The sequence below is a fragment of the Camarhynchus parvulus genome, chromosome 2, assembly GCF_901933205.1.
Source record: "Camarhynchus parvulus chromosome 2, STF_HiC, whole genome shotgun sequence".
NCBI lineage: Eukaryota > Metazoa > Chordata > Aves > Passeriformes > Thraupidae > Camarhynchus > Camarhynchus parvulus.
The window spans coordinates 106,823,646-106,849,870 of NC_044572.1; the positions used below are offsets into that span (position 1 = coordinate 106,823,646).

Genomic DNA, 26,225 nt, shown 5'->3' on the forward strand with positions numbered 1-26,225 from the left:
CAGTCTTCTGGGAAAACAGAGCACAGACAATCTTTGGGTGGCTACTGTCTGCTACAGAGAGGGTTAGATGGAATGCCCCACAGTAAAACAATATATTTCTGACAAAATCCTCAGGAAAAAAAACCTCATGAAGAAGACAAGCTAAATATATAATCCTTAAAACACAGAAACTACCTCACACAGTTCCTTTCAATCAGAGAATGTAATTAATTCTGAGCTAACTTGCAGACAAGAAAATTGCTGTGTTTTCTTTAACTTCATATATATTTGCACATATTTTCTTAATCAATGACATTATTTTACTGTGTATGAATAGCTGGGAGAAGTGTTCTTTTTTGGTGGATGGCAAGGGGAAGCATAAAGGGAGGTACTGATATAATACAATAGACAGCAGGGAGAAAACAACTCCATGCTTGTCTGTAGTGCATTATAAACTTATGGGGTTAAATCAAGACAGCATATACTGTTTCTTCTGCCCCATGTGTATACACTGATGCTATCATCTTCAAGAGTGGTAACCTACTGAAAAATAATATTGCAAGAACAGCTTGCTATGTCATTAAAAAATTGTAGGAGACTGGACAACCTCTGGCCCCTTTCTGGCCTTCCAGCAGAATCAGAGCCATTCCCTGCCTTCGCTCCATAACAGAGCCTCCTGGCTGCTTTGAGAACAACAAAAAACAGGGTTCTTCACTACTGCCTGCCAGGTGGGCACTGTCTGGCCACAGCTGTGTGAGAACAGGATGGGAATCTCCAATTGCTTGGAAGGACAAGGAAGTTCTTGTGTGCACACTGCCTTGGCCAACAATGTGGGCCTTTTATTGTCCTGTGTCTCCACCATTTTCCAGAAGCCAATTATAACTGTAATATTTAGAAGTGTAAGGCAAGCAAAAACTGGAAAAAATACAATGTCTAACAAGAATATTTGTACATTTCCTGCTAGTCAACTCTCCTCTAAGTTTTTTGACAATTGTATCACTATATACCTTAAAAGGGGCAAATTCAATTTTCTGCAGCTTTCTAATACAAAAGACTTTAGTATATTACCATGACTTTTCTTCAAGGCAAACAAGAATAAACACGTTTGCAGAAACTGTTCTGCAATACTCTGCAATATGTGTCCAGCTCCAGCTGACAAGGAAGATATGAGAAATAATTAACTACTACAATTCAGTACAGAATAAAGTAAAAATAGAAGTAAATCCTGGGTTAGCTTTTTTTTTTCCCTATAACCAGCAAACACAAGAAACACGTTCTATCATAAGTACCACAAAACCAATAATTTAAGACTGACCAGTGACAGAAATAATGAGGATAATTTCTTTCAGTACTCTGGTATAGTCTGAATCTCAATTACATTTATTAGATTGAAGAATCAAAGATAATGCAAAATCTTTGAAAGCTCTATGACAAGACAAGTATTAAAAGCACTTACATAACATTTAATTTATCTGCCCTGCTCACTAATCGTATTTGACGGAATTCTTTTGGTCTTATTGAAGGTACTGAATTTCCACTATTATCTGGATTCAAAGGGTAATGTACAAGGAGAATTAAATGAACTTCTTCCATTATTAAATTACTGTGAATTAATAAATGAGTTTAGGCTACATACAATTTTGTTATTCTGTTTATTACTTGCAACCCATTGCATAATCCTGCTTGGAGATATTGTGGTTGCTGCTGATAACGTACTATGAATGTAATTAATACGGATGCACAGAAGTTAATTGATATATCTTCCCTTTCTGTTTGAATGAGTTAATTAAATTTGTCTGTACTTTAGAAGACTGTATTTATTTCTGTCTAGTGAGACAATTTTAATTGTCTGAAGAAGTTTTAAAAAGTTATTATGTTCTAACATAACAGCTACTCATGCGGAGTAGAATAAACAAAATATAAAAGCTTATCAGATCTTAGGAGGAAACCTTTTTTCGCTTCTTTACCTCATTAATGAAGTCCCCAATGTCCCCAGGATGAGGAGCAGCTGATCTGACTGGATACTGAGGTTCTGCATGGATTGGCCTTTCATCAAGACGCCTGATTCCAACAGGTTTGATGGCATCTGGTTCCAGAGTGTCAGGCTGCTGGAGCTGGCTCAAGTCATAATCCTGCAAAATATGAAACAGACTCAGTACGTTAGCAGAATTTCAAACAATATCTGTCAGGGGGAAACATGAGAAGGAGAAAAAGGAAAATGCAAAGTATCATTTCACCAGAAGTCCTGTTTTCAGGATTGTAATGCTTACTGAGGATAAGTCAATAACACTGTTATTTGCATACCAACAGGATGTTATTTGATTTATACTCCCTGAATCTCCTGGTTTGATTCTATTCCATCAGATTTGTAGAGCTTCTCATAAGTTTTCCCTTGAGAAGCAGGGATTTGAGTAGTACTATTAAGGGACTAAACACTTTACCTAGTAATGATGATTTACAGCACACAGCAAAGATGCCAAATCCAACTCTTATTTTTCTAAGAAAATAAATGCCATACATTCTGTGTGAAAAAGGCAAGCACAGTGTTCTGCAGTATTTTCTAATACCTTCAAAGAATGAATTTAAGACTCCTTGCTGATTTTATGTGGCTTCCATAATATGAAAGCCAAAGGGGGAAAAATGTCATAAGAAGTACAAAGCTCCTCAGATTTGGCCTTAATTCTAAGCATTTCTAGAGATTACTCATGAATCTGTTCATTAAGTACTTGATGCTGCAGTTTCAAACTCTGGCAGACTGATGAAGTTAGCATAGCAGTATGAATTCCAATAAGCAGTATGTATGTATGGAAAAAAATTTAATTAGATCAATGTTTATGCATTCAACATAGATATTCCTGAATTCTCTCTGCACAGTGTGATCCTTTCATCATTATCATTCTCCTCACTGTTGCCATGTCTAGAAGAAAGTCATGCTCTAGGATGCCTTTACAAGGCATTGGTGAGAATGCAAAACAAAGAACTGGACTTCAAGGCTTAAACGAAAGCCATTCAAGAACTACCAGCAGATGGGGGCTCATGCCAACTCTGCTGTATGCCAGATACCCTGCCCCACAAATAGTCCAAGCAGTTATAAACATCCTGAATAGGCTACTCTACCCATCAAAAATATCAATTTTTCAACACTGCTGTTCTGGTAAAAATCTTATTTATAATCTCAACTTGCTGGAAGTTGTCTGCTCAGACTATTTTTCATTAGTTCCTTACTAGCTCCTAAGGGAAGGAGTGCAAGCTTTTACTGCTGCTGTTATCTCATGGGATGTAGATCCTTTCTGAGACTATGACCTCCTGCAACCCCAAACCCAGACTTTTCAACAGGAGAGGAACTCTTTTTGACAGCAGTGATGGTAGTTTGTGGGGAGAACTGTAACTGATTATCAAATCCACTACACCTTCTGATTTGTTACTTGGGTTCTCAGATGACTGCACACAAATACATAGTCAAAAAAGGTGGAACAGCTCCACTGAGATCTGAGAATGCAGTTTCATATGCTTTAATTAGATTACAAGTTCCTTGGGGCAGAGCTTTAACTCCTACCCTTCGGTACTTCATGTACCAAACAGAATAATAAGTGATCTCCAGGAAGCAGTATGAATCAGAGAAAAGTAAACAGAAGAGAACTTTTTATCCTTTCCTTTTTATTACGTGAAATAAATCAAAATAGTTTAGAGACATGCTATCAGAAAATCCTATCAAACAGAGAAGAATGTACTTTTTAGAATTTATAAATATGTAACATGAGTGCTTTTCATACCCACCCAAAAGATAAAGGTGGAAAACATCAACAGGGAGAAATGAAATATGTATAATTTTTTTAAATCTAAGCATTTCATTGTGGAGGAATTCAAACTGGTATGGTTAAATAAAAATGTATTAAAACCAGAAGAGCATCTCTCTTCATTTCAACTCTATGATTTTTTTCCTCACCCACACACACTCGTATACAATTCTTTTACTGGTTAGTGGCAATACAGAAATATAAATCAAGCTTGTCAGTCCATTATGTCCACATCTAAGGCATCCTTTTGTATGTATTTAATAGTTTGAGACATATGCAGACTCTAATAGCTAGAAAGTCAGCAAAGATAGCCATCTGTGAGGTAACAGCAGTGCAGAACATGTCCTTATGTGGAATCCCACTTTGGTTTTCTTTTCTACGGTAATTTATGACACCGCCATTTAGCCTTCTATCAGAGAAAATTTATCTTGCAGGTCTAATAGTCTCTGGATGACACTAATACATACAGATCCACTGTATATATTACCTTGGAGTCTCAAACCCCTCCTATCATTAAAACCAGTACTAACTGCACAGCAGTGGGGAATGGCCAACCCATCCACCACCTCCCCAAACCCACTGAGTGCCAGGCACCACGCAACCACTACAGCTGTTTCAACATTCTGCCTAAAGTCAACTCTACTCAATTACTGCAAAGTAAAATGGAAAAATGTTTTAAAATGCCAGGTCATAAGCTGTTTAGAGGTGCTGAGGTCCCATCTCTTCACTCAGTGCTGCTTTCACAGACAGGAAAGCTTTTCACACACTACCTAAAGCTCCTGAATGGACTTAAAAGGTTAGCCTCAAACAGAGTTTGTTAAGATAGTTAACTGCAGAAGAGACAGCTGAATGGAAAACTGGCACATCAAAGAGAGAACAAAACATGGTGGGATAGGCAGGGACAGACAGCTTTGATCAGTATTCTGGGTCATCATTTTAACTGTTAATTTCAGGACCACAATTCTACAGTGCTTTGGTTTTGCTCCAGTCTTTTCCCCATATAACTTCCTGATAGTTAAGATCTCTTATGGATTACTGGCAGTTCACTGGGGAAAAAGTCTCGGCCCTCCATTGGAAATGTACTTCAGTGAGAGTTGTGGGTATCTAATTCATATGGCTGCCAATTTTTGTCAGAGTATTTACTTAGTTAGGGCTGGTTAGCTCCAACTCCAGCAATTCTAGAAAAAAATCCCTTCCTTCAGTTTGGACTTGAGCACACTCAAATAGATGCTTCCTTCAAGTTTTCTCCTTGTCAAACTTCTGGACAAACTTAAAATTGTTGATGAAAGAGAGAATCTACTTCAGTTTTTCTCAATTGTAATACTGCTAAGATATATAAGTTTGCTCTCATTTTGCATCTAGAAAAACTCAGGCCTTTGGAAACCAGAAACCTGGACTAGTCTGATAGTACAAACCTACAGTCGACAGGGAAACAGAAACCTCACATTCTACAAGGGATGTAAGTGAAGCAAGCTGAATGATTTTTTGCTTTTCTGCTTGTTTATGAAGGGATCTGTTATCACTGGAGAAACTACAGCCGCCTTTTTGACAACTGGTGGTTAAAGAGACGACAACCTTAATGTGCTAGAAGGACATTTTATCAGAAGTTTCATCTTGTGAAATCAATTCATCTCACTGCCCACCTCCCCCCTCCAAGTTGATTGCAATACTGACATTATTAGCTCTTCACTTAGTTCTAACAGCTTTAAGAAAAGACTTTAACCATTATTAGTTCAAAGCTTACATTTCTGAAACATGCAATCCCAGTGAAGAATGCTAAACGTCAAAATCAGGTAACCAAGCCCTACAAATCACCAGAAATGTATGCAGAAGGCTCCAAAACCCCCCAAAGCACTTTAAGAACATCAACACAGTATGCCAAAGCACAGTTCAAGTATCTCAACTTGAACAGAAGAAACATCCAGAATAGAAGAAAAGGCCATTTTACATTCCCCAGTAATTACTGAAAAACAGGATAACGCAGCCTTCAACAATCACCTCCTTAAAAAACTTCCTTTTGGGCAAGGCAGCTATTCACTGAACAGCACTTGAGTAATAATCCCTCATAGAGCAGTGATCAGTTACAGCAGAAGGTGTTTTAAACATCTTTTGTTTTTTTCGTCCTCATTAGTTGTTCTAAATTAGAAGATTTACTTAAGTTCTTGGAAAAAACCCTAACAAAGTAAAAATGTTTACAGTAACTGGTAACTGCCTTTTATGAATGTATCCTGGAACATTATGATGCAGAACTGCAAACAACAGAATGAAATAACAATGAACTAAAACTATAAAATGCTATGCAGAGACAGGACGGACTTTTTTTGAGAAAGGAAAACTCAGAAAATATTTTAATACGTTACATCTGAATTGAGCTTTCCACTACCACAGCCTAGTGCCTGGAATGTGACTGACATTCATCAATGATTTATGACTCTGGCTTCTCTGCTGTCTCGGAGCTCTTGGTTTATTTCCTGGCTGCTCATGAGACTGCGTGTGATACTCTAGGGATGACTTGGGTTTTCACCTTCTACAGAACGAAAGCTTTGGCTAGCCACCAACATAGGACTGGACACATGAGTAATGTAACAAAACCACTACACCTGTTTCTCATTTTCAAGGGATGCACCCTTTGCAAAGAAATATGGAAGTTCAGCTCTATCTCCACACAAGAAATACTGTCACCAGGTCGCTCTGACTTAATTTGATGGTGAGACCTGTAAGTGTCTTTCACTGAACACAATCAGCTGCAGTGCTTTAGGAGCATATAAAGCAAGAGTAGCAGAAATTTGAATTTTACCTGCCCCTTTTAGAGGATGGAGCCTTAGTATAAACCCAGCTTTTTTATTTTCTAAAGAGAACAGAACTAATAATGACTCTGAAGTACCTATGGATAAAACATGTGTTCTGCTTTGCCTTTTTGTCCCAAAGGCAATTACTGTCTACTCCAATAGAAAAATGAGATGGGGAAGTAAGGAAAGAAATATTTTACTCCTGCATGTTCCCACTGAAATCTTAAAAAAAAAAAAAAAAAAAGAAAAAAAAGAAGTGAAAACCAATCCTGCTATATATTCTACCCTCAAACCCAGCAAAATCACCCTAAAAGGCTATCAGAAATTTTCACATAAAATATTGCTTGAGTTCTGCAAAATACTACAACCTCCCTTAAATCTTACATTTCCTGAAACTATGAGACTTCAAAAAAAGCAAAGATAGAGAACTGACTAGATAGAGAACTGACTAGATGTAGGCTGCAGGTGGGAGAATAGTTAAAATGCCTACACCAATAGTTGCTCTTTGTCACTTGCTTTTAGATTACTTTCTGCCATACTGCTTTTCCCATTTGTTTTTATTATAGATGTATCTGGAGTACTACAAGTTAATAATTTTTAAGATAACAAAGAGGCTAGCTTATCTTTTTCATAATAAAAAAGGTGAAAGTGAAGCTCCAGCTGCAGATGCAATGCAGTAACTGGATGAGGTTCTAGATATGATAAAATAAACCAAAACAATTTTGTAATGGAATTATGAAAACATTACTTTTTATATCATAAGATAAAGATTCACCAAGGAATGACAGTAATTCCTCCACAGGAGCACTGTATGAGTCACTTATTCAAAAAAGTGAAGCTAATGTCTTAGTAAGCAAACACAATCCCTGAAATAACTACCTTTTAATTATAGTATTGTATATTCATGGGGAATATCATAGCAACCTTTATTTCATTCATTATGTTGGAAATTTCAGAACATAAAACATGTTCTATTCTTAATGCAATGCAAAATGAAGGTTAAAAACTGAGAGTAAATGATCTCATTAACACAGGCTGGTGAAAAAGAAAATCTAATCACATGGATTTATAAAGTTCATGGAGTAGGTAAGGACCATTATCATGTTTACAAGTGGTAGAAAGACCCAGCACAGAAGACTAATGTTAGCTCAAAATGTGGGCATACAGGAAGTTATGACAATATGAAAAAGAACCCCAAAACCCACATACAAAAATTCAGAAGGATTACCTAATTTTGCTTTTATCTGTGACACATAAATGCTGGAACACCGCTACGCTTTCATAAAAGAGCAATTTCTGCTCAGAATTTAGATCCTGCACACATACAATAAACCATTCATCTTTTATTTTTAATGCTATTAACAGTGTTACATGCTACTATTTTCTCTCTTTACGTAAATATGTAAAAAATATGACAAAAAGCAAGCTATTGATTAATGTAAAAAAACCTGATGTAGGAAGGGCAGTGAAGACTCCTCAGCAAGTAAACTACTTTGAATAATAGTAAAATCATTGCATTGAAATTCTTGTGCTGAAAAGATCTGAGGACTACATTTTCCTACATGTTCAAAACAACTCATCTGCAATACTTTAAAAGCATACCACCCACTTGCTCAGACAACTTGCTTCAACAGGACTACCTGCATGAGCAACTACTACTAAAATTCAGAAAACATCATAGAAATGAACTCAAAGGAGAGAATCATGTTGTGCAACGAGACATATACAATAGCAATTAGATAAAAAAAACGTATCACAGTTATCAGGCTGACATATGCTGCACAGATCCCAGTCAAGCACCCACCACCTTGATGTAAGTCACACAAATAGCCCGAGATATGTGACAAAAATGAGTTAGTGATGGTTATGAGTTGTGATGTGCTGTGTGCGAACTACGCTGCAGACACATGCTAAGTGCTCCTACACTCAGTCAGCAGGTTTGGGTTCTCTGGAACTGAGACTAGTGTTAGAAGTTCAGAGCACATTATATCAGGAAAGCATATTCACCATTTGCACCTTACACCTCCCCGTTTGCTGAACAACCACAAGCTACGGATCATGAGGTTCATTAACAGCCAAGAGAGGCACTCACTATGGTTTCCTAATTTGAACTTTCTGTTTCAGAATTTAACAAATTATACTGTCCCCCATCCACAAGAATTTAAGATACAGATACAATATTAGGAAAAACAAAACAAAATACCAGGGGTTTAACAAACAAAACCAAACCAAATCAAACCAAACAATGCCAAAAAACCCCCAACCCCAACACTTCTCCCCTTCCCAAACCAGTCACATTGACTTCTGTGGAATAATGCTGACTCAAACCCTCTCACGGCCCATCCCCTCTTAAGTCAGGTAGCTCAACTGTTGAAAGCAGAAAATAGTAAACAGAATCCTGACAAGAATCCAAAGTTTTCTATCTGGAATACTTCTGCTTTCTCTCATTCCTCCCTTATCCCCAACTTCTGCTGGTACATTCATTGTTCAGAGAACCCACACAGCTGCTGCCTGGAACAACAGGAGTGCTGTAAATATTTTGGAGCCTGTTTTTCAGCCTGCTTTTTCTAGGTGAAAAAAGTCCAAAAGACTTCCAGTGTTGACAATGCTCTTTGGAGGCGAGCGGGTTGACTTCAGTTATGACCCACAGATCAAAAGCTTTTCTGGCTTACAGAATTAATAGCATTTTTCTCAGCTGCTGTGGAGATCACACGACCCTGTGCACATCATGCCAGGGTAGAAGACAACTATGAATCATTCAAGATCCTCAATTTTCTTGACAAGCATTCAGTCTGTCAGACTGAACAAAGCAGGCCAAGATGGCCTCAGATGGGATTAACAGAAGACCTTCACGAAGGACTAAACTGCTCTTTTATTACAGATTTCACTTCATAATTCCTTGGACTTGCTGGCATGGGAGAAAACAAACAAACAAACAAACAAACACACCAACAAAATGAAAGAGGAATTCCAACTTGTTTCTGGCAGTTGCTGCGGCTCAGAGGAATTAGCTGGAATTTGAACTCATCTAATTTTTTACAGGAGACACCACTCTGATACAATGTACAGAGAGTTTGAAAGGAACCTGGTGAACATGTTTTAGGAGTTTCTGGGTCTGCCATGACAGCTAAGAAACCCAACTTGCACAGTTTCAAAATAAATAAATTAAACCTCTCAAATAAATAAAGTATTTAAGATAAAAACATCCCAAGTTTAATTTGTTTCAGGATAAAGAGAGATCTAAATTCTATCACTTACCTTCAAGCCCTAACAGTCATATCTTCAAATAACCTAAACATCTGGGAAATACCAGGCCACACAGGGTAAATCTTTAAGCTGTCCTTCCAGAGAAGCATGTGATTTTAAAAAGTAAATTGCTGGCTATAAATAAAAGTAACTTTGCCTTTTATGAAAATGTCTGAAGCTTTTAAAATACTGTTTTCACTGAGACGCACACGAGGCTTTAAAATTGCCTTTCATTTCACCACATGAGATGCACCCTGGCCAGGATGGCTCTGTGTTTTAGTCACCTTGTTTACTGCCTTCTACTGAAGCTGCTTGATTAATCAGTCCTCAGGATTTTAGGGATGGTGCACCATAAAAAAGTTAATATTGACGCAGAGCATTTTCCTGTTATTTGCTGATGACTTATGGATCCAAGATTGACACAAAGCAATTTTTCTTGATTTTAATAGAACAGTGGCAGTTTTACCCTGTGAGGCCTCATTCTGAAAATACATTTTTGATGTTAGTCCCATACTTCTTTAGAACACTCACTTTGACACTTGAATACTTTCATTAACATTGACAAAAACACAAAGATCCTTCTAGCCAATGTCTTTTGCCCACAATGATGTATGCAGCTTTGCTTATGCAGTATTTTGCTAAGCCATGGTCTGCAAAAATGAGATTACTGCTTGCAGAGAACTTGTTGGGACATTCAAAAATCTCTGCATTCTAAGTTCTGAAATCTTACACCCCCCAGAGACTGGCCTATTGTCAATGGATCGAAAAAGGGACCCACGTACCTGAACAAAGTGGGCGCAGTGAAGATAACTAAATCGCAGTAGTGGCTTTAAAATTCATCTTTAGAAAGCAAGAAGGGGGTTTGTGACTAAAAATCATTCAATCTTTTGTAAAGCCCTTAAAATTCTTTAGGTTTAGATGCTTTCTACATCCACTGTGAGACGAAATGGTCCTAATTTCACATTCCTTACTGTTTTCCTGCCAGTCCATCTGCTGGCAGTTCTCCTTTCCCTGCGTGCAGCATGTTCATTCACTGCGATTACGGACAGTTTACATTGTGCCAATCCCCACGGCACTCCCAGCGTGTCTCACTCCCTCCTGCCACACCACCCGGACTATACCTCTCACAAAGACAGCACTGCCAACTGGAGAGGAGCACAGCACAAGACGGGCAGAGGAGAGACTTCAGAACCATTCCCATTTTGCTCTCTCTCACTGCACATTGTTACTGTGCTTAATGTTTCTGATCTGCAGCACAATCCCTCCCAACACTACCCTACCATCACCTACGGCTTCCCAATGGACTATACTCACAGAACCTAACTCACTTCTGTCCTGAGGGTTGTGTGGACAGTAATTAAAAATCAAAGATCCACGACAATTGCTGAACAGATCCTCCAGAGAATTCAGGATGAACAGGAGCTGGGAATATGTGAACTGAAAAATTACTTCTCACAGGACTGAGTTTTCCTAATTTTCTTTTAATATTGCAACTTTTCTGTACAACAACAGATGCATGAACAGGATGCAGTTCTTGTACTGAAACTATGCACAAATAACTGGAATACATGCATAGACTCAAAGGGCTGTTTTCACTTTATTTAACATAAGCATTTTTCCAAAACTGCATAAACTGAAGTTTCCTTTGAAAACTGCCTAAGAAGAACATTATGCAGAAAAGCCAGGAAGTAGGAACAGTACTTGGGGAAATGCAGGAAGCATGGAAATTACTAAGGGGAACACAAATTTCAGATAAACAAACAAATGAGCACAAGGAAACTACAGAAGTCTGTACTAGTGAAGGGAGACACTTTTCAGATAACTCAAGTGCCAGATGACTGAGACTGGGGATGTGTGGAAGAATTGCCCTTAATTTTTCAAGGCTTTTAACTGGAAAATTTCTTAGACTCTATTATACGCACTGTTCCCTTTGTAATTACTACACTCACTTCTACCATTGATAATGTGCATAAATCTGCTGTTTGTCATGTTCATAACGCACTTAATAAACGTCCTCTGAAGGAAGGAAATCACACTGCTTGAAAATCCACTAACTTGGAGAGAGAGGGGGGAAAAGATACTATTCTTAGCATATACACATCACTCCTAGTCCTCTGACATATCAGCAGTGGTTCAACCAGAGGTGACATGAGAGTAAATGCACATGGCACCTGCCTGGGAAAGTATTTGAATAAACACAGATGTGCCCTGACAGCTACTTGAAACCTAAATGCTTTCCAAGTTTGAAATCCCAGTGTGGCAAATCTGTCAATAGCCAACATTACTATTTATCTAGAAAGGCATTCACCCACCACCAAGAAAGGGTTGTATTTGGTTTTGATGATATTAGGCACCCTGCACTTGTGTTGCTGTACAAGTTCCCAGATAGGGAACAAGGCAAGTTTACAGACAGAAATGGCAGTAAATGTTAACTTTCATTTAAATATAACAGCTTTAGCTGGAATCTGGTCAGAATGCTATTACTGCAAGAGCACAAGATACTTATCGAAATGGCAAGCAATTGGTATATCTGTAATAGCAAAAAAAAAAAAAAAGATAAGGCAGTCTTTTATTTAAAGTTATTGCCTTTAGTACTTAATGTAAAAATTAGCTACCTACCAGAGTGTTTCAATGTAAACAAAACAAAGTGCAGTGAGAAGTGTAAATCTATACATAAAACCCATTAACCTTTCCTCACCTGATCTTCTTCTCCACCCCCTTCTTCATCGTATTTCAGAATGTTGTCCCTCACATCATCTTCAGGATCAATCAAGAGCTGCTTTGCCTGACGCTCTTTATCACGGCGTTTCATCCATACCACAAACATTAAAACTAAAACTGTAATGCAAAAATGGAAGAGACAAAGCCACACCTTAATTCTGAACTACAGCCATAAAAACTGTAGAAATTTAATGTGAAGATTTAAAAGAAGAAAAAAAAGAAAAAAGCAATGAAGTTGGATTTGACTGTTCTGGAGGTTTTTTTAAAATTAATAATTTGACAGAAGGCAGCTTAAGTAAGAGATGTTTCAACTCAGACCACTATACGCAATTCAGTTTAGAAATCAATTGCATATTCAAGGTTGTAAGTAACAAATCCATTCCACATCTGCAAAATAAACTTGCCATGAAAAGAATTAAGAAAGACTATGCTTCATAAACCACTATATTCAGAAAATCTCTCCTTCAATAAGGCTCTGCTAGTTTCATACCTAGCATTTAAAAAATTTCTTCTATCAAGGAAGTAAATGCACTGCGTGCTTGTATACAATCGTGCATATCCAAGCTTTTTTTTTTTTAATTACTCCTTTCCATAATTTTCTATGTTCTAGATGGGTGCATAGTGTACTGTGACCAGGCTAATCTCTCCCTTGTGTTCCATCACAATAGGCAATCAGTTAACTATAATGTGTAGGAGAGCTAGCTAATTTAATTATCTAATTTACTACACTGGACAGACACTTACTCATGATTTTTAGTCATTTCCCTTACTCAATGCACTTCACACAAAATAAAATACTAGTACAGCTTTATGCAGTACTTAAACATACACATCACTGCAACACCTGCCTTTCTTTTCAGGCCTTACATGAAGGGCTCTGATGCATTACTTTCCAACAGTAATTCCTATTTGCATTAATCTGAAGCACAGTGGTAGTAACATCAGAACACTCCTTAAAAGCATTTTTACCTGCTATGGGTGGCACCAAATTGCACAGTACTGGCAGCACAAGACAGATTAGAAGCCTGGGGACTAATCACATCTTCAACCTGGCCACTCACTGATGTAACACTTCAAGTGTACACGAGTATAAATAGAAAATCTCTTTCACAAACCCAATGCAGGGCTCTGAGTGCCAAACAGGTGCTAGCTGTACTCTGTCCAACTCCAAATCCTGTACAATCAGGAACTTTTCATACTTGTCCAAAACACTGAAACATGCAGAAACAATTCCTGGACCTGAGCCTTTAATAACTCCCCTGTCTTTGTCAAGGTACCTGATACTAAGATAAGTAATATTGTACTTGCAAAACACGAGTAAAGGAGTTAAAATTAAGAGAGCTATCTACTCACTGAGCAAGATGATGATACAAAGCAGAATTGCAATGATGGCACCAGTGCCCAGCCCTGCACCAACAATCCGGTCAACATCTGTGCAGTCTCCATTTAAGTCACACTGGCAAACTTTCACCTTCAGCAAGGAAGTGCTGGATGCATGTGGATTTCCAGAATCTGTAATTACTATGGGCACATCGTAGATGCCGGCCTCCAGGAACCGGATTCTTAAGGAGAGCTGGGCGTGATCGCCTGTGTGTGAAAATAAGGTGCTGGTTAAAAAGTAATATATTGCTCACATGAGATTAAAATAGTATTGGTAAAAACAGCTCATGTTTGAGCTCAGTGTTAACTTCTTGCTCAAAGTGCTCTGTGACACTCAGGGCAACAAATTTCCAGACTGCTGTGACCATCTTTTCTTTCTTAAAATTTCTTGTCCTCTGGGGAACTTACACTAAGGTGATTTCTTGTTCATATCAACCAAACTCATGTACATTGTGAAATAATACCAAAGAGAAGATATTTGCAGAAGTTTCTTTAAAACTGTGAAGATTTCCATAATGTTAATTACCACTAATTCGAACAATGGTCCAATTCCTCTTAATACTAGCAGGTGTGTCAGGCAGCTCAAAGGCAAACGGGCCTGCATTTGGATCTATGTCAGGGTCTACAGCAGTGATGTTAATAGCATTAGGCTGCAGTGTTTCACAAGTTGTGGCTTCTTTTGGATGCACTTGGGGGGCATTATCATTGATGTCCAGCAGGTGTATCTGAAGTGTGCCAGTTCCACTCATTGGGGGTATTCCTAAAAGAAAACAAAATAGCATTCAGCCTGTTTCCAGTTGCAAAGTTATTTAAACGAAGCTGTACCAACACACTTACATGTTTACTTCAGTTTTTGGTTTCTTTTACAAAACCAATCTAACACTGTCACTGGCCCTGCTAACACAATAATTCTTACTTAGTCTGCACTCAGAAAAATGGCCCTACTCAGCAAAATTCAGCAAATAACTGCACATCCATAGATCATGGACTCACCCACTTCACTGACCAGATGGCCAGTTAATCTCCAGAGATGGGCCACATCAAAGGCTTCAAAGAAGGTGCAAAATTGGGATGGTTTTTCCTCTGGAAAAATTATTTCCTAACTTTGAAGGCTTAAGATCACCCTTTACCATAACTGCGCTATTTAAATTCTTTCTAATAGTGAGTATCATCATGCTATTTCTGGACATTCCTGCCATCCATATCAAATGTGTGATGCTTCCATAATTCTAGCTGGAATCACACACTGATGCGACCATTTGGCACTGAATTTTTCAGTATAACTAGCAATGGTTCTCATTCCACTTCCCATAATCTTCCAGTTCCATTTATATCTTTTCTTCAGAACAGAGCCAAAGTATAGAAACAGCTGATATAGCTTCCAGTTCAGAAATTTTTACCATGTCTTCTTTCCAAGGCAAATAACTCCAGTGTTTCAGTTTTCCCTCATAATGTGAAAATGTCCCTGACCGTGCCTGTCCATCTTTCTGCTATCAGTTATGAACAGTACAGCCCTCCAGCTGAAATCAAAGGACTAATTTCTGAGCAGTGTTAATTGTCATTAACAAACTGACAACCAAAAGATACTTTTCCCTCTGCACTGCTGCAGCCTGAATGTGGGAAAATACAAAGCCCCTCCAATGACACATTACTCCCCATAAAGCCCACTCATGCTGTGCATTCACTCAACCTACCACACTCCCATGCAGGGCTTTTTCAATTTGCTGTCAACTCAACTAATGTAACCAAGACAGTGCTTTTCTATAAACTCAGAGAATTATTCTTCAGCCATTTCCCAAGTAGCTGGGAAATTATAGTCTTATAGTAATACAGATTTCCAACGGGACATATTCTAAGCATATCCTGTTTTCTGCCCCAGTAAAACTGAATGCCATTCAATCACAAAGATGAAAAGCTTTTTGAAAAAAACACAATATTGATACATACCATTATCAGAAGCAAGAAATGTTGCATTATACATATTGTTTTGCACATATATTGACTCTCTGTCCAAAACAGCTGTAGTAGTTATTTGTCCATTAACAGGGTCAATTTTCAGCCAGTTTGCAGGGTCTGAAAGTTTTGAGTACCTGTGTATTTAATCATAAGTTATGTTATTTATCTACCAACATAAACATTGACAACAAAGACAGTATTAGTATTTTAATTTGTATTCTGAACATATTTTTGGAATTTGAAGATAGTATTTTATTTTCCATAATATCAATTTCTATTTATCAAGCCCTGTCAGTAAATTTATTGGAAATACATATTAAAATCAGTCCTGCATTTCGATTCTTCAAGTGCCTTGCCCTGTAAGTTAACATGTAACTGGAGGAAATCATAAAATTACCATAAACTATATAACATTAATACTCAGACTCAATTAAAATACTCAGTCAGGATCCTCCTTGGTTTTTCTACACCTACAGAGCTATTCATACTAATTTTCATATTGTCAGAGTGCTAAGAGCAGGAGGGAGGTAAAAACGGATAGTGTTAGTTGTACTAACTCACATTATTCTAGCACTTCAGTATCATTTCTTTTTCAGAGGCCCTGGTTTTACTGCATGTTTCTCATCTTAACTTGAAAAAGAAGTGTCTTTCAAAACCATTCTTCTAATCTGGTAAATTTTCTCTCTGACTGTCATTTCTACGATAGTTACGTCCAGAAACGAGCAAAAGTATTACAAACAGCTAACCAAAAATCAAGATAATATAAAATTGCAATCATCTTGATTTTGGAAGGAAAGACAGAATAGAAGTCCTGGAGTTTCTTCTGCATGAGCTAAAAAAAAAAGCTGGATAAGGTGAGTCCTGACCCATGGTCAGTCAGAGACTTAGCTTTGCAAATAACGACCATGTCTTCTTACATGAGGCATGCTCGTGTAGAAAAGTTTTAGACATAAGAAAAATTATGATCAAATTATGATCATAGCTGTCCGTACAAGAATTCACAGACAGACCACACCACCACTTTGCATTACTGGAGAAAAAATGAAAAGAAAACCCTTAAGATTTCATCAACAATCCGATTTCGTTGCCATGTGAAAATTACTGCTGAATTTTAATTGCAAATGATCTTAATTCACAGAAGCATGTGTCTGCTCTGACTAAATTTGTTGGGATAGAACATATACTTTACCACAGATGCATAACTGAATTCAGTCTTGATGGAATGGGACTTAGGATGAGAAAATGACCCAGTTTAAACACCTGGTCAGTTTACCTTCTCTACAGCCAAAAAATCCCTTTGGAGAGAGCTGCACAAAACCCACAGGATGTGTTGGGATAGCTGTGCGCTACAGTAAATGCAGTCATTTCACAAGTCACTTCTTTGCTCCCCACCCATTCCATAACACAGACATTGCAAAGTGCTCATATAGACCTTATGGAGGTTTGCTGCATGTAACGATCCGGGTCCTGAGCAGTAAAAGTTGTCAACATGCTCCCAGCCATCAGCCCTTCTTCCTGACGCACGAGCTTGGGGTTTGGAGCAAAATATGGGGCCTCATTCACATCAATGACCGTAATGGACACGGTTGCTGTTGACTGAGGAGGATGCTGAATCCCCTTAGCCAAAGGCACTTGATTTTCTGCAGCTACGGTAAGTACAAACATCCTGTTGGTCTCGAAGTCAATAGGCTGGGAAGAGCAAAGAGCAGGAAGTGTTAATGTTCACTCACAGTAGCAATGGACACACAATAACATTTTAAATTTGAAGCACATTTTTCAAGATTACTTATACTTTTCTGAAAAATGAGCATGGAGTTTGAAGAGAGCACGGTATCGCTTCAACACAAGCCCATGCGCTGGGGTTTTGCTTAGCAGCATGTGGCAGTTTCAGTTCTGCACACAGCAGCAGCAGCAGTTTTGAAGTCAGAAGAGCTAGAAACCTTTAGAAATCATTCTGGGATTTAACCTACTCTGGTACTGCCATTAGAGACAAATGAGGAAATGAATAGTTTAATCACAAAATGATGAAGAAGCTCCTAGCTTTGTGCCAGGCACTCACATGTGCCTCCTGATGATCTCTCCTGGGGACAGAAAGCTGCCTCTTTCTGTTAGAAGGATGGAAGTTTCCTTCAAAGAAGTTCATGACTATAGCTATTCCCATAGATCAGAGATTCTCATGTTCTCAACATCCCACTAGAAAGACTCTTGGTAATCCCACTCAACTTGGTTTCTGATACACCTATAGCTTCCACCTTCCCAGTGAAGATAACCTTCCATTTGGAGAGTTCCTCACTGAGCCAGAATTCCAACTTAAGAAGAAGTAAAAACAGTGTGAATCTAGAGTTCCACTGTCATGCTGCACAGGGTTGAGGCATTCCTGGAGACAGGATTTCCCTTTGTACTATGCACTGTACTACTCACACAGATCCCAGATTGGAAGAAAACCCTGTACCTTACTGGGGCAGTTGGCATGTGACAGTATGAAGTAAGTGACGAGAGACAATCTAATCTTCATTACAGGTTGACAGATCAACTCATTGCACTGCCAATAAAAACTGTAGGCAGGTTTCCAACTCTTCCCGTGTCTGGGCACTTAAAGTAGTGCTAAAAAGCACAGACACTCACATAATTCTTCCTGGAAGACTGCAATGCAACAATTGGTACCTCTGGGGAAGAGCAGTTATAAACCAGAGACAGTTCTTAAAAAAACCCACTGTGAATTACTATTAATGCTGCATGTAGGCTGTATCTTTTTGTCACCTACAGACTGGGAGGATTAAAATCAAACAAAATGAAATTAAATAAAATGAAACAAAATGAAATGAAAGAAAACAAACAAACAAAAAAAGAGAGAAAAGGAAAAGTGGTATTTTAAATTTCCAAATGGTATTACTGGCATCGCACATTTGACTTTGAAACGGATCAGCCAAAACCAGAGTAGGCCAACTCAGAGATGAGACATTTATCAGTGGGTCATGAGGAAAGGGGGCTACTGCCTGGCAGGTTTAATTATAGAATCACATTGTTATTATCACTTGAAATAAGTCATCCCTCAACACAGAGTTGTGTTGGCTAGAGAATGAAGATAGACAGGTTATTCCATAAAAGGTATTTAAATGAGGTTTTAAAAATAGCCAGTCTTTAAATGTCTCTTGTAGAAGTACCCTCCCACCTATTATTTTTTCCTCTCTGATTGTGCTTTGACTGCCTGTATCTCTTCCTTAATGGAACATCTTGACATAAAATGTGCAGACGACACGCATGACTACTAATTGAGGAGGTAGGAAGTTGTTTAGACTAGCAAAAAATACTAAGCAGACACTTTTCCACAGAGTAATTTTTAACTTTTAGCAAATAAAGATTCAAGATTTGCAATTTCTAATAGCCTAGCCTGATTTTTAAAACTGAGCAGGCGGAATACTATTGATAGCATTAGCAAGGTAACATTCGAAGAGACAGATTCGATTCCACAAGAAAGGGAGCATCCATTTCATTCCAGATTCATGCTGGCCTCAGGAATTCACATTTCCCACATTTTGGTGTTCTCCCACTTCTTCCATCTCTGCTGAACTCTCTGAAAGGCAGGCACACCTTACCTTTACGACAGTGACCAGCCCGTCGTTGCTGTTGGGGTCGGTGAGGATGGTGAAGCGGCCGGTGGGGTCCCCCCCGGTCATGCGGTACATGGCGTTCCAGGCCGGCGTGTGAGGCTGGTCCTTATCTGTCACTGTCAGATTCGCCACGATCACATCCACCCTGTTCTCCGGCACTTCCCCGTAGAACTGTAGAAACCACGGAAACACTTCACCTCATCTGGGGGAGCATGCAAGGGCCACACCAAACTGAACATTCATCAAAGCGGGGCAGCCCATCTCTCTTCACTGCAGCTCTGATAATTTATCTAATGAAGTTTACCTGAGGCCACCCAGAGAACCAACGGCTCGATTCCCTTGTCAACTTTTGCCTTTTGGTCAAAAGCAGAACACAGCATGTAAGGGATATATATTCTGCACATATTTTGATTCTGCCTGCCTGTATGGTATTTAATAAGTAATAAATATTTACTGTCTCTGAATATAATGAGAGAAACAGAGAAGGGTTATAAATATGCACATCCTTCAGTAACTCCTATCCTGTACTTACAGTCATGGCAGTGAACTCTGGAGGATTGTCATTGACATCTGTCACAGCGATGACAGCAGTTGCTGTGTTTGAAAGACCATATGTTGGGTTTCCTTCCATGTCCGTAGCTTGAATTATTAATGTATATTGTTGTACTTTCTAAAACACAAAATGACAACATAAGTTTTAGACAAAACTAACATTACCATAGGACAGCGGGTGTTCCCAAAAATTGCACTCTGCTAAGCAATGGAGCCTATCACACTGTTTATTCTCATTAGCATCACCCAAAATGACAGGAGTAACGTTTGTGCCACAGGAATACAGCAGCAGGTTGCTTATACTCAACTACTGCTTGACTTTCTTCAAAGACCATCAAGGTAAGGACAGGTTGACTACTTCCTACTCTAATAAATCAAACCACTTTAGACAGTTAATGCATGATCACAGGTTTAACAATGCTTTTCAAACGGGGAAAAGAGAGCCAGAGTGCATTTTATACTAAAACAGGGAAAGTCCTCAAAAGCATTTGAGAGCACTGAGCCAAGGTAGGTTTGTTGGCCAAACGGCCACAAGTGCCAAGGTTTTGTTTCAGCCAAGCCTGAGTATAAAACTGCTGCTGCAACTTCTTGTGATCTCTATGGAAACCAATGATGTCGGGGCCAACACAGACGAGTAAGGGCACTGGAGAAAGGGGGAGGGAAGCACCAAACGGGCTATTTCCATAAATGTTAAACACCCTGGCCGAGTATGGCAGCCATGGGCCCCCTCTACCCCCACTGCTGCTAACGGCTCTTGAGCTAGGCACTTGCTCCCCCCTCACAGCTGGACTGGGGCCAGGGTCCCTAAGCACCTGAAATGCCTGGCAGAGACCTGACCTCAGCCTGGTGAGCTGCTTAAAACAACATCGACAAGGTTCTATTAAAAAAAAAAGCCATCATAAAGATGTTTTCTGTGTAGAATTGCTGAAAAGTTTATTTTAACTCTTTGCTCTCAAATATTGCGCATGCTCCTTCATTTTTCCAGTTCATCATCCTTCCTTGCAGAGAAGTGTTACCATTCAGTTCTTCCCAAAAGAACGGACACAAACATAAGGAGCTGCTATTACTTTGAAACAGCACTTTCGCAAATGGTTTCCTAACACTGGCAAAAACCTTTTGGCAAAATAAAAATAATTCAAAAAGAGCCTATCTTTATGTTTTGGGGTTTTTTTTCCCACTTGGTACACTATTTTCTTCCACTGTCTAAAGAGTGGGGTGTATGACAGATTACTCCTCATGGAAACGGTTTATAGAATCATGAAACATGCTGAGTTGGAACGGACCCATCAGGATCAGAGAGTCTAACTCCTGACCCTAAGCAGGACACCCCTAGAATTACATCATTTACAAACAGGAATTACAGGTATTGATACAAAAAATAAGCAAGGATAATTCCATGGGTAGTATTTAGCTTTCTTTTAAACTTTGGCCAGACAGTAAGACAGATATGAGAGGTTTAACGGTTTGCACATTTCCAAGCAGCAACAATGAGTCATGGAACAGAAAGTTTTAAAAATAAGCTCTATGGATCTTTATCTCCCACTGAAGACAACGATTTATGCTCATGCTCTCTTTCACACAGAAACTCTTACAAGACACCCCAAATATGTATTGCTACATATGCATCCCACAATTCTTTAAAAATGCAAGACTAGTATTAAATCTACAGAAATGTCTACATGTTTAATAATGCATAAATATATATACATAGATGTACATGAATTCTGGCTTGGAAAATATACTTGCAAACTGACCTTCAATAGGCTTTAAACATCTTAAATGTTTCCTTCATGACACCAATAAGAGTAGCAGTCATGAGGGAATCAAAGAAATGCTTTTACCACTTTCATCCAGGAAAAAATCATACTTTACTTACTGTGAAGCAATAAAATCTAAAGCAGTATTGAAGCAAATCTCACTGCCATATGATTCTATGTTATTGAAACAGCAGGTTCTTCTGATTCATCTGGGTCTTAATACATTGATCCCAAGAAGCAAATTTCATTAAGGAAAACTCCATTATTATTACACAGAGACTCAGCTTCCTTACTGCCATCTTACTTAATTCCAACAGAACCAGCACACTAAAAACTTCCCCAGAAAGTGCCCCAAAAGACAGCAAATCAGTGTTTTTGCTCCGTTCCTTGTTTTTTTTTTCCCTCTTCCCAGCACTCGCATAAAGCAGATCAACTGCTGGGAGTAGAATTTCAGAAATCAACAAGCACACAACTTTCCAGGCATGGGGAAATTGGGGGAGGTGGTCTCTTTTTACTGTGGTTTGAGAAGCAGCCAGAATGAGCTGTGGAGCATGTGTCAGCAGCCAGCACAGAGACTTAGCAGCAACACATCTAAAAGCAAACTGGCAGCTTCAAGAAAGAACGCAGACCTCATCAGTTCACATCTTTCCACTTCAACACAGGCCAAATAAAAGAGCACTTCACTGAATTAACCTCACGTGAGGCAGGAATGTCAGTGTGTAAATTTAAGTACCCTGCCTGACTTCTTCCAGCACCTCCAGCAGTAAGGCAGATGTTTTAATGCTGAAGTGAATTCCACAGCAATAACGGAAGAAATAAGAGCAGCTGGATCTCATGAAACAGCATCTTTTGAGATAACAAATGAAAGATTTCTTCTGCCTTAAGCTGAGTTTCCTTACCTAAGCAAATCTCCTCCTGTGCATGTTAGCATAGATAATGCATTGTGCATGTTAATCTAAAATACCAGCAGATGAGGAATGCTATCAGAGGAACCACTTTTTTTTTTTTAATGCCTACAACACTTATGCTCCCAGAAAAAATGTGTCACATTATTTAAGAATTTAAAATTCTGCCTAGCATTTTATGACTTTAATTAGAGCTTTATCAGGAGAGACATGACTTATAGAAAAGAGTGGAAAGGCAGAAGTGGGCAGACCATCTGGGGTACATGGACAACAAGGCACTCCCCAGCTCACTGTCAGAAGACGACTCAGCTTTGGCTCCCTAGACTCTCAGTCATTTTAATTTAATTGACTTCCACAAAATGACTCAGGAAATGGAGGAAGCAAAGCTTGGGAAGGAAACCATTTTATTTCATATTAGTCTAATTTAATATTTGAATGATTTAACGTTAATCATTAATATCCAACATGTTCAAGAAATGTTTATATATACCCATCTGGGTGTCAGCAGAGTGATCCATCAGGAAAACTGATGGTGAATGACAAGGCTTTTCCAACTGTTAATGTGAGGGTCTAAGCTCCACAGGCAGCTGGTTTCTTCCGAGTTAAATCCCTCCAGTATAGCTAGCCACCAAGCGATAAAACCTCAAGAATTATCGCTATGTCCTTCTGAAAGTTCATCTGTCAAAGATGACCAGGGGATTTTAAAAACAAGGGCAAAGCTGCCCATCATTCTTTTAATTTAATAGGGCAATACTGTAAAGTTCAGGGTTTTCCTTTGCTCAAATCCCTTCTCTTCAAAACCAACTTAAATAGAATGAATGTTAATAAAACCTCAAAAATTAATTGCAATATCTAACAGTCTGTTTAGCTTTTCAAATCTTCTGATTGCCCCTTTCAAACTGAAATGCATCAGAATATTAATAGCAAACACAGAACTTCAGAAAGCATTTTTATTCTCCATTTTAAATAACTATAAACAAGCAGTTAAAAGATGAACAGCAAATCCAGTACTTTGGATTTAATGAGCTAAAATGAGACTAGTAATACAGAAGTTGAAACAAGATGTATTCAAAAGAGGTTTGTTAGGATTTTACAGCTTGTTTATAAAATAATGCTTATCTCTTGTGAAGTTTTCAAGTGGTTTAAAAGCACAGTTAGTGTGACAGATTTGGAGTTGGGAGGGAAATATTTTTATTGCCAACCTCACAGATGGGTGAATCAGAGCAGAGGATCTGGCATGCTCCTTCTCCAGTGGTGGGCACAGTGAAGAACTGTCTAGACAGGAAGCACCTTGCTCAGCACACAGCAGTGAATTACTGACAGATTATTTCTTCTTGCTATTATTATTATTCTTGCATTGCTCTGCTTTAGTGTTTATCTGTTAGATGTATCTGTTTCTTAAGAGCAAACAAGCTTATCAGAGAAGATCCCTTCCATGACCCCAGAGAGCCAAGAGTAACTACATGTATGGAACACACAAGTCCAATTTTCATCCATAACATAATTATCTCTCCTCTGAGTTTTTGAACTCTGGGACTAGGAAAACAACTGGGGTCAACAGGGTGAAAAAAGGGAGTAAGCTAAGACTGAGGAGGGGGAGAAATATATCACAGAGTCATGAAATTGTATGGACTAGAAGTGACCTTAAAGATCATCTAGCTGCAGACACCCAGCCCTGGGTAGGGACACCTCCAACTACACCAGGTTGCTCAGAACGCCATCCAACATGGCCTTGAACACTTCCAGGGATGGGGCATATACAAATTCTCTGGGAAACTTGTTCCTTCATCTTACCACCCTCACAGTAAATAATTTCTTCCTTTTATCTGACCTAAATGCACCTGCTTTCAGTTTATAGTCATCTCCCCTCGTCCTATCTCTATATGCCCTTATTAAAAACCCCTCTCCAGGCTCTCCTCTAGGCCCCATTTGGGTACTGGAAGGCAGCAAAAAGGTCTCCCCAGAGCCTTCTCTTCTCCAGGCTAAACAGCCCTAGCTCTCTCAGCCTATCTTCATAGGAGAGGTGCTCCGACCTACTGATGATCTTCACATCCCTCCTCTGGACTTGCTCCAGGCAGGCTCACTTATTTCCTGTGCTGAGAACCCCAGATTTGGATGCAGCACTCCAGGTGGAGTCTCAGACGAGCAGAAGAGAGGAGATTACCTCCACTGACCTGCTGGCCATGCTCTTTCTGATGCAGCCCTGGATATGATTGCCTGCAGGCGCACATTGTCAGCTCATGTCCAGCTCCTCACTCGCCCTCTCACCCACCCACCATCCCGAGCCATAATCTTTACAATATTAAGTGCAACCCAGCCCAGGAGATTAAGACCTGCCTTACCTCTCTGTCAAGCCCAGCTGCTACAGTGATAATGTCACCAGTTTCGTTGTTGATTGTAAACATGTTTGGAGAGGGGCTGCTCGGGGCCTGGGACAAGATTCTGTATCTCAGCATCCCATTCTGGGCGTTGGGATCATCAGCATCGATGGCAGTAACAGTCATCACGTAGGTCCCTAGCAGCAGGATAAATAATTGATGTTATATAAACAGTTTATACTCAGATTATACAAGATCACTTTCCAAGCAGTGGTCAAAGCACATATTTCTTTTGGTAAAATCTGCACAGTCTTTCTTTACTTAAAACAAACTGGCTAAAATCAAGACTCACCAACAGAGTAATTAAAATACATAAGAGGAGATAAAAATACTCTATGTTTATAGAAGACTAGATTTGCTCATAACTGAAGAAGCTACATAAACAATGAAACTCTACAGTTCTGCCACAAATAACATTTCTGTAACAAAAGAACATCTTATGTTTAGATACTTATGTTATTAATTGGGCCAAAGGAAATATACTTATTGTTCAGAATCGGTGGACATACTGATAGTGACAGAAAATCAATATAAATAATACTCTTTCAAAAGTCTTTGAGATAGATCTCAAATGCCAAGTAAACACTGCAAAGTTAGAAAACATTTCTGGTGCTAACCTTTCATTTTGCACTTCTGACAAATTAAGGAAGTGGTTTCAGCCATAGTGCAAACTTTAGTCTGAGCTGATTAGAATTTTAATGAGATCTGAACAACACTTAGGTTTTCTCAAGAATTCAAATGACACTGATTTCAAATCCCAGTATTTGCAAAGCCTCTGGGAATCAGAACTAGAACTGTATCTAGTGACATTTCAGAAGTCTCTTATACCCTGACCTGTCAACTAAATGAACATCAATGTCCATCATAAAAATAAATGTAAGAACTGTGATGTTATAATTAGGATTTTGAAACCATAAACCAGAAGTCGTATACTTAAAAGCCTCCCCTGGCTTTAGTTCATGCACATAACAATTTTGCCTTTTGGAAATGAATCCCAGCATGCTAAAAAGTGCATTAAAAATAGGGTGAAATAAGAAGACAGAGGACCTGAGATTTTGCTCATCACACTAAAGACACCTTTCAAAGTATTACAGGGTCTGAAGGCACTGCCTTCATCACACCTTCAAAATGATACTGTAAATATGGTACTTCAA

At 38.8% G+C, this 26,225-nt stretch overlaps 1 protein-coding gene across 1 annotated transcript in view; it reads right to left on the bottom strand.

Annotated features, from left to right (window-relative positions):
* Window positions 1-26,225, bottom strand: part of CDH2 (cadherin 2) — a 114,237-nt gene that overhangs the window by 6,541 nt on the left and 81,471 nt on the right. Inside the window, exons 7-15 of the mRNA XM_030969817.1 lie at window positions 25,036-25,208; window positions 20,012-20,149; window positions 19,465-19,650; window positions 17,301-17,557; window positions 15,860-16,002; window positions 14,439-14,672; window positions 13,886-14,119; window positions 12,510-12,649; window positions 1,947-2,111 (exon numbers count right to left, since the gene is read on the bottom strand). Coding sequence (XP_030825677.1) covers window positions 1,947-2,111; window positions 12,510-12,649; window positions 13,886-14,119; window positions 14,439-14,672; window positions 15,860-16,002; window positions 17,301-17,557; window positions 19,465-19,650; window positions 20,012-20,149; window positions 25,036-25,208 — 1,670 coding nt within the window. The remainder of the gene's footprint in view (window positions 1-1,946; window positions 2,112-12,509; window positions 12,650-13,885; window positions 14,120-14,438; window positions 14,673-15,859; window positions 16,003-17,300; window positions 17,558-19,464; window positions 19,651-20,011; window positions 20,150-25,035; window positions 25,209-26,225) is intronic.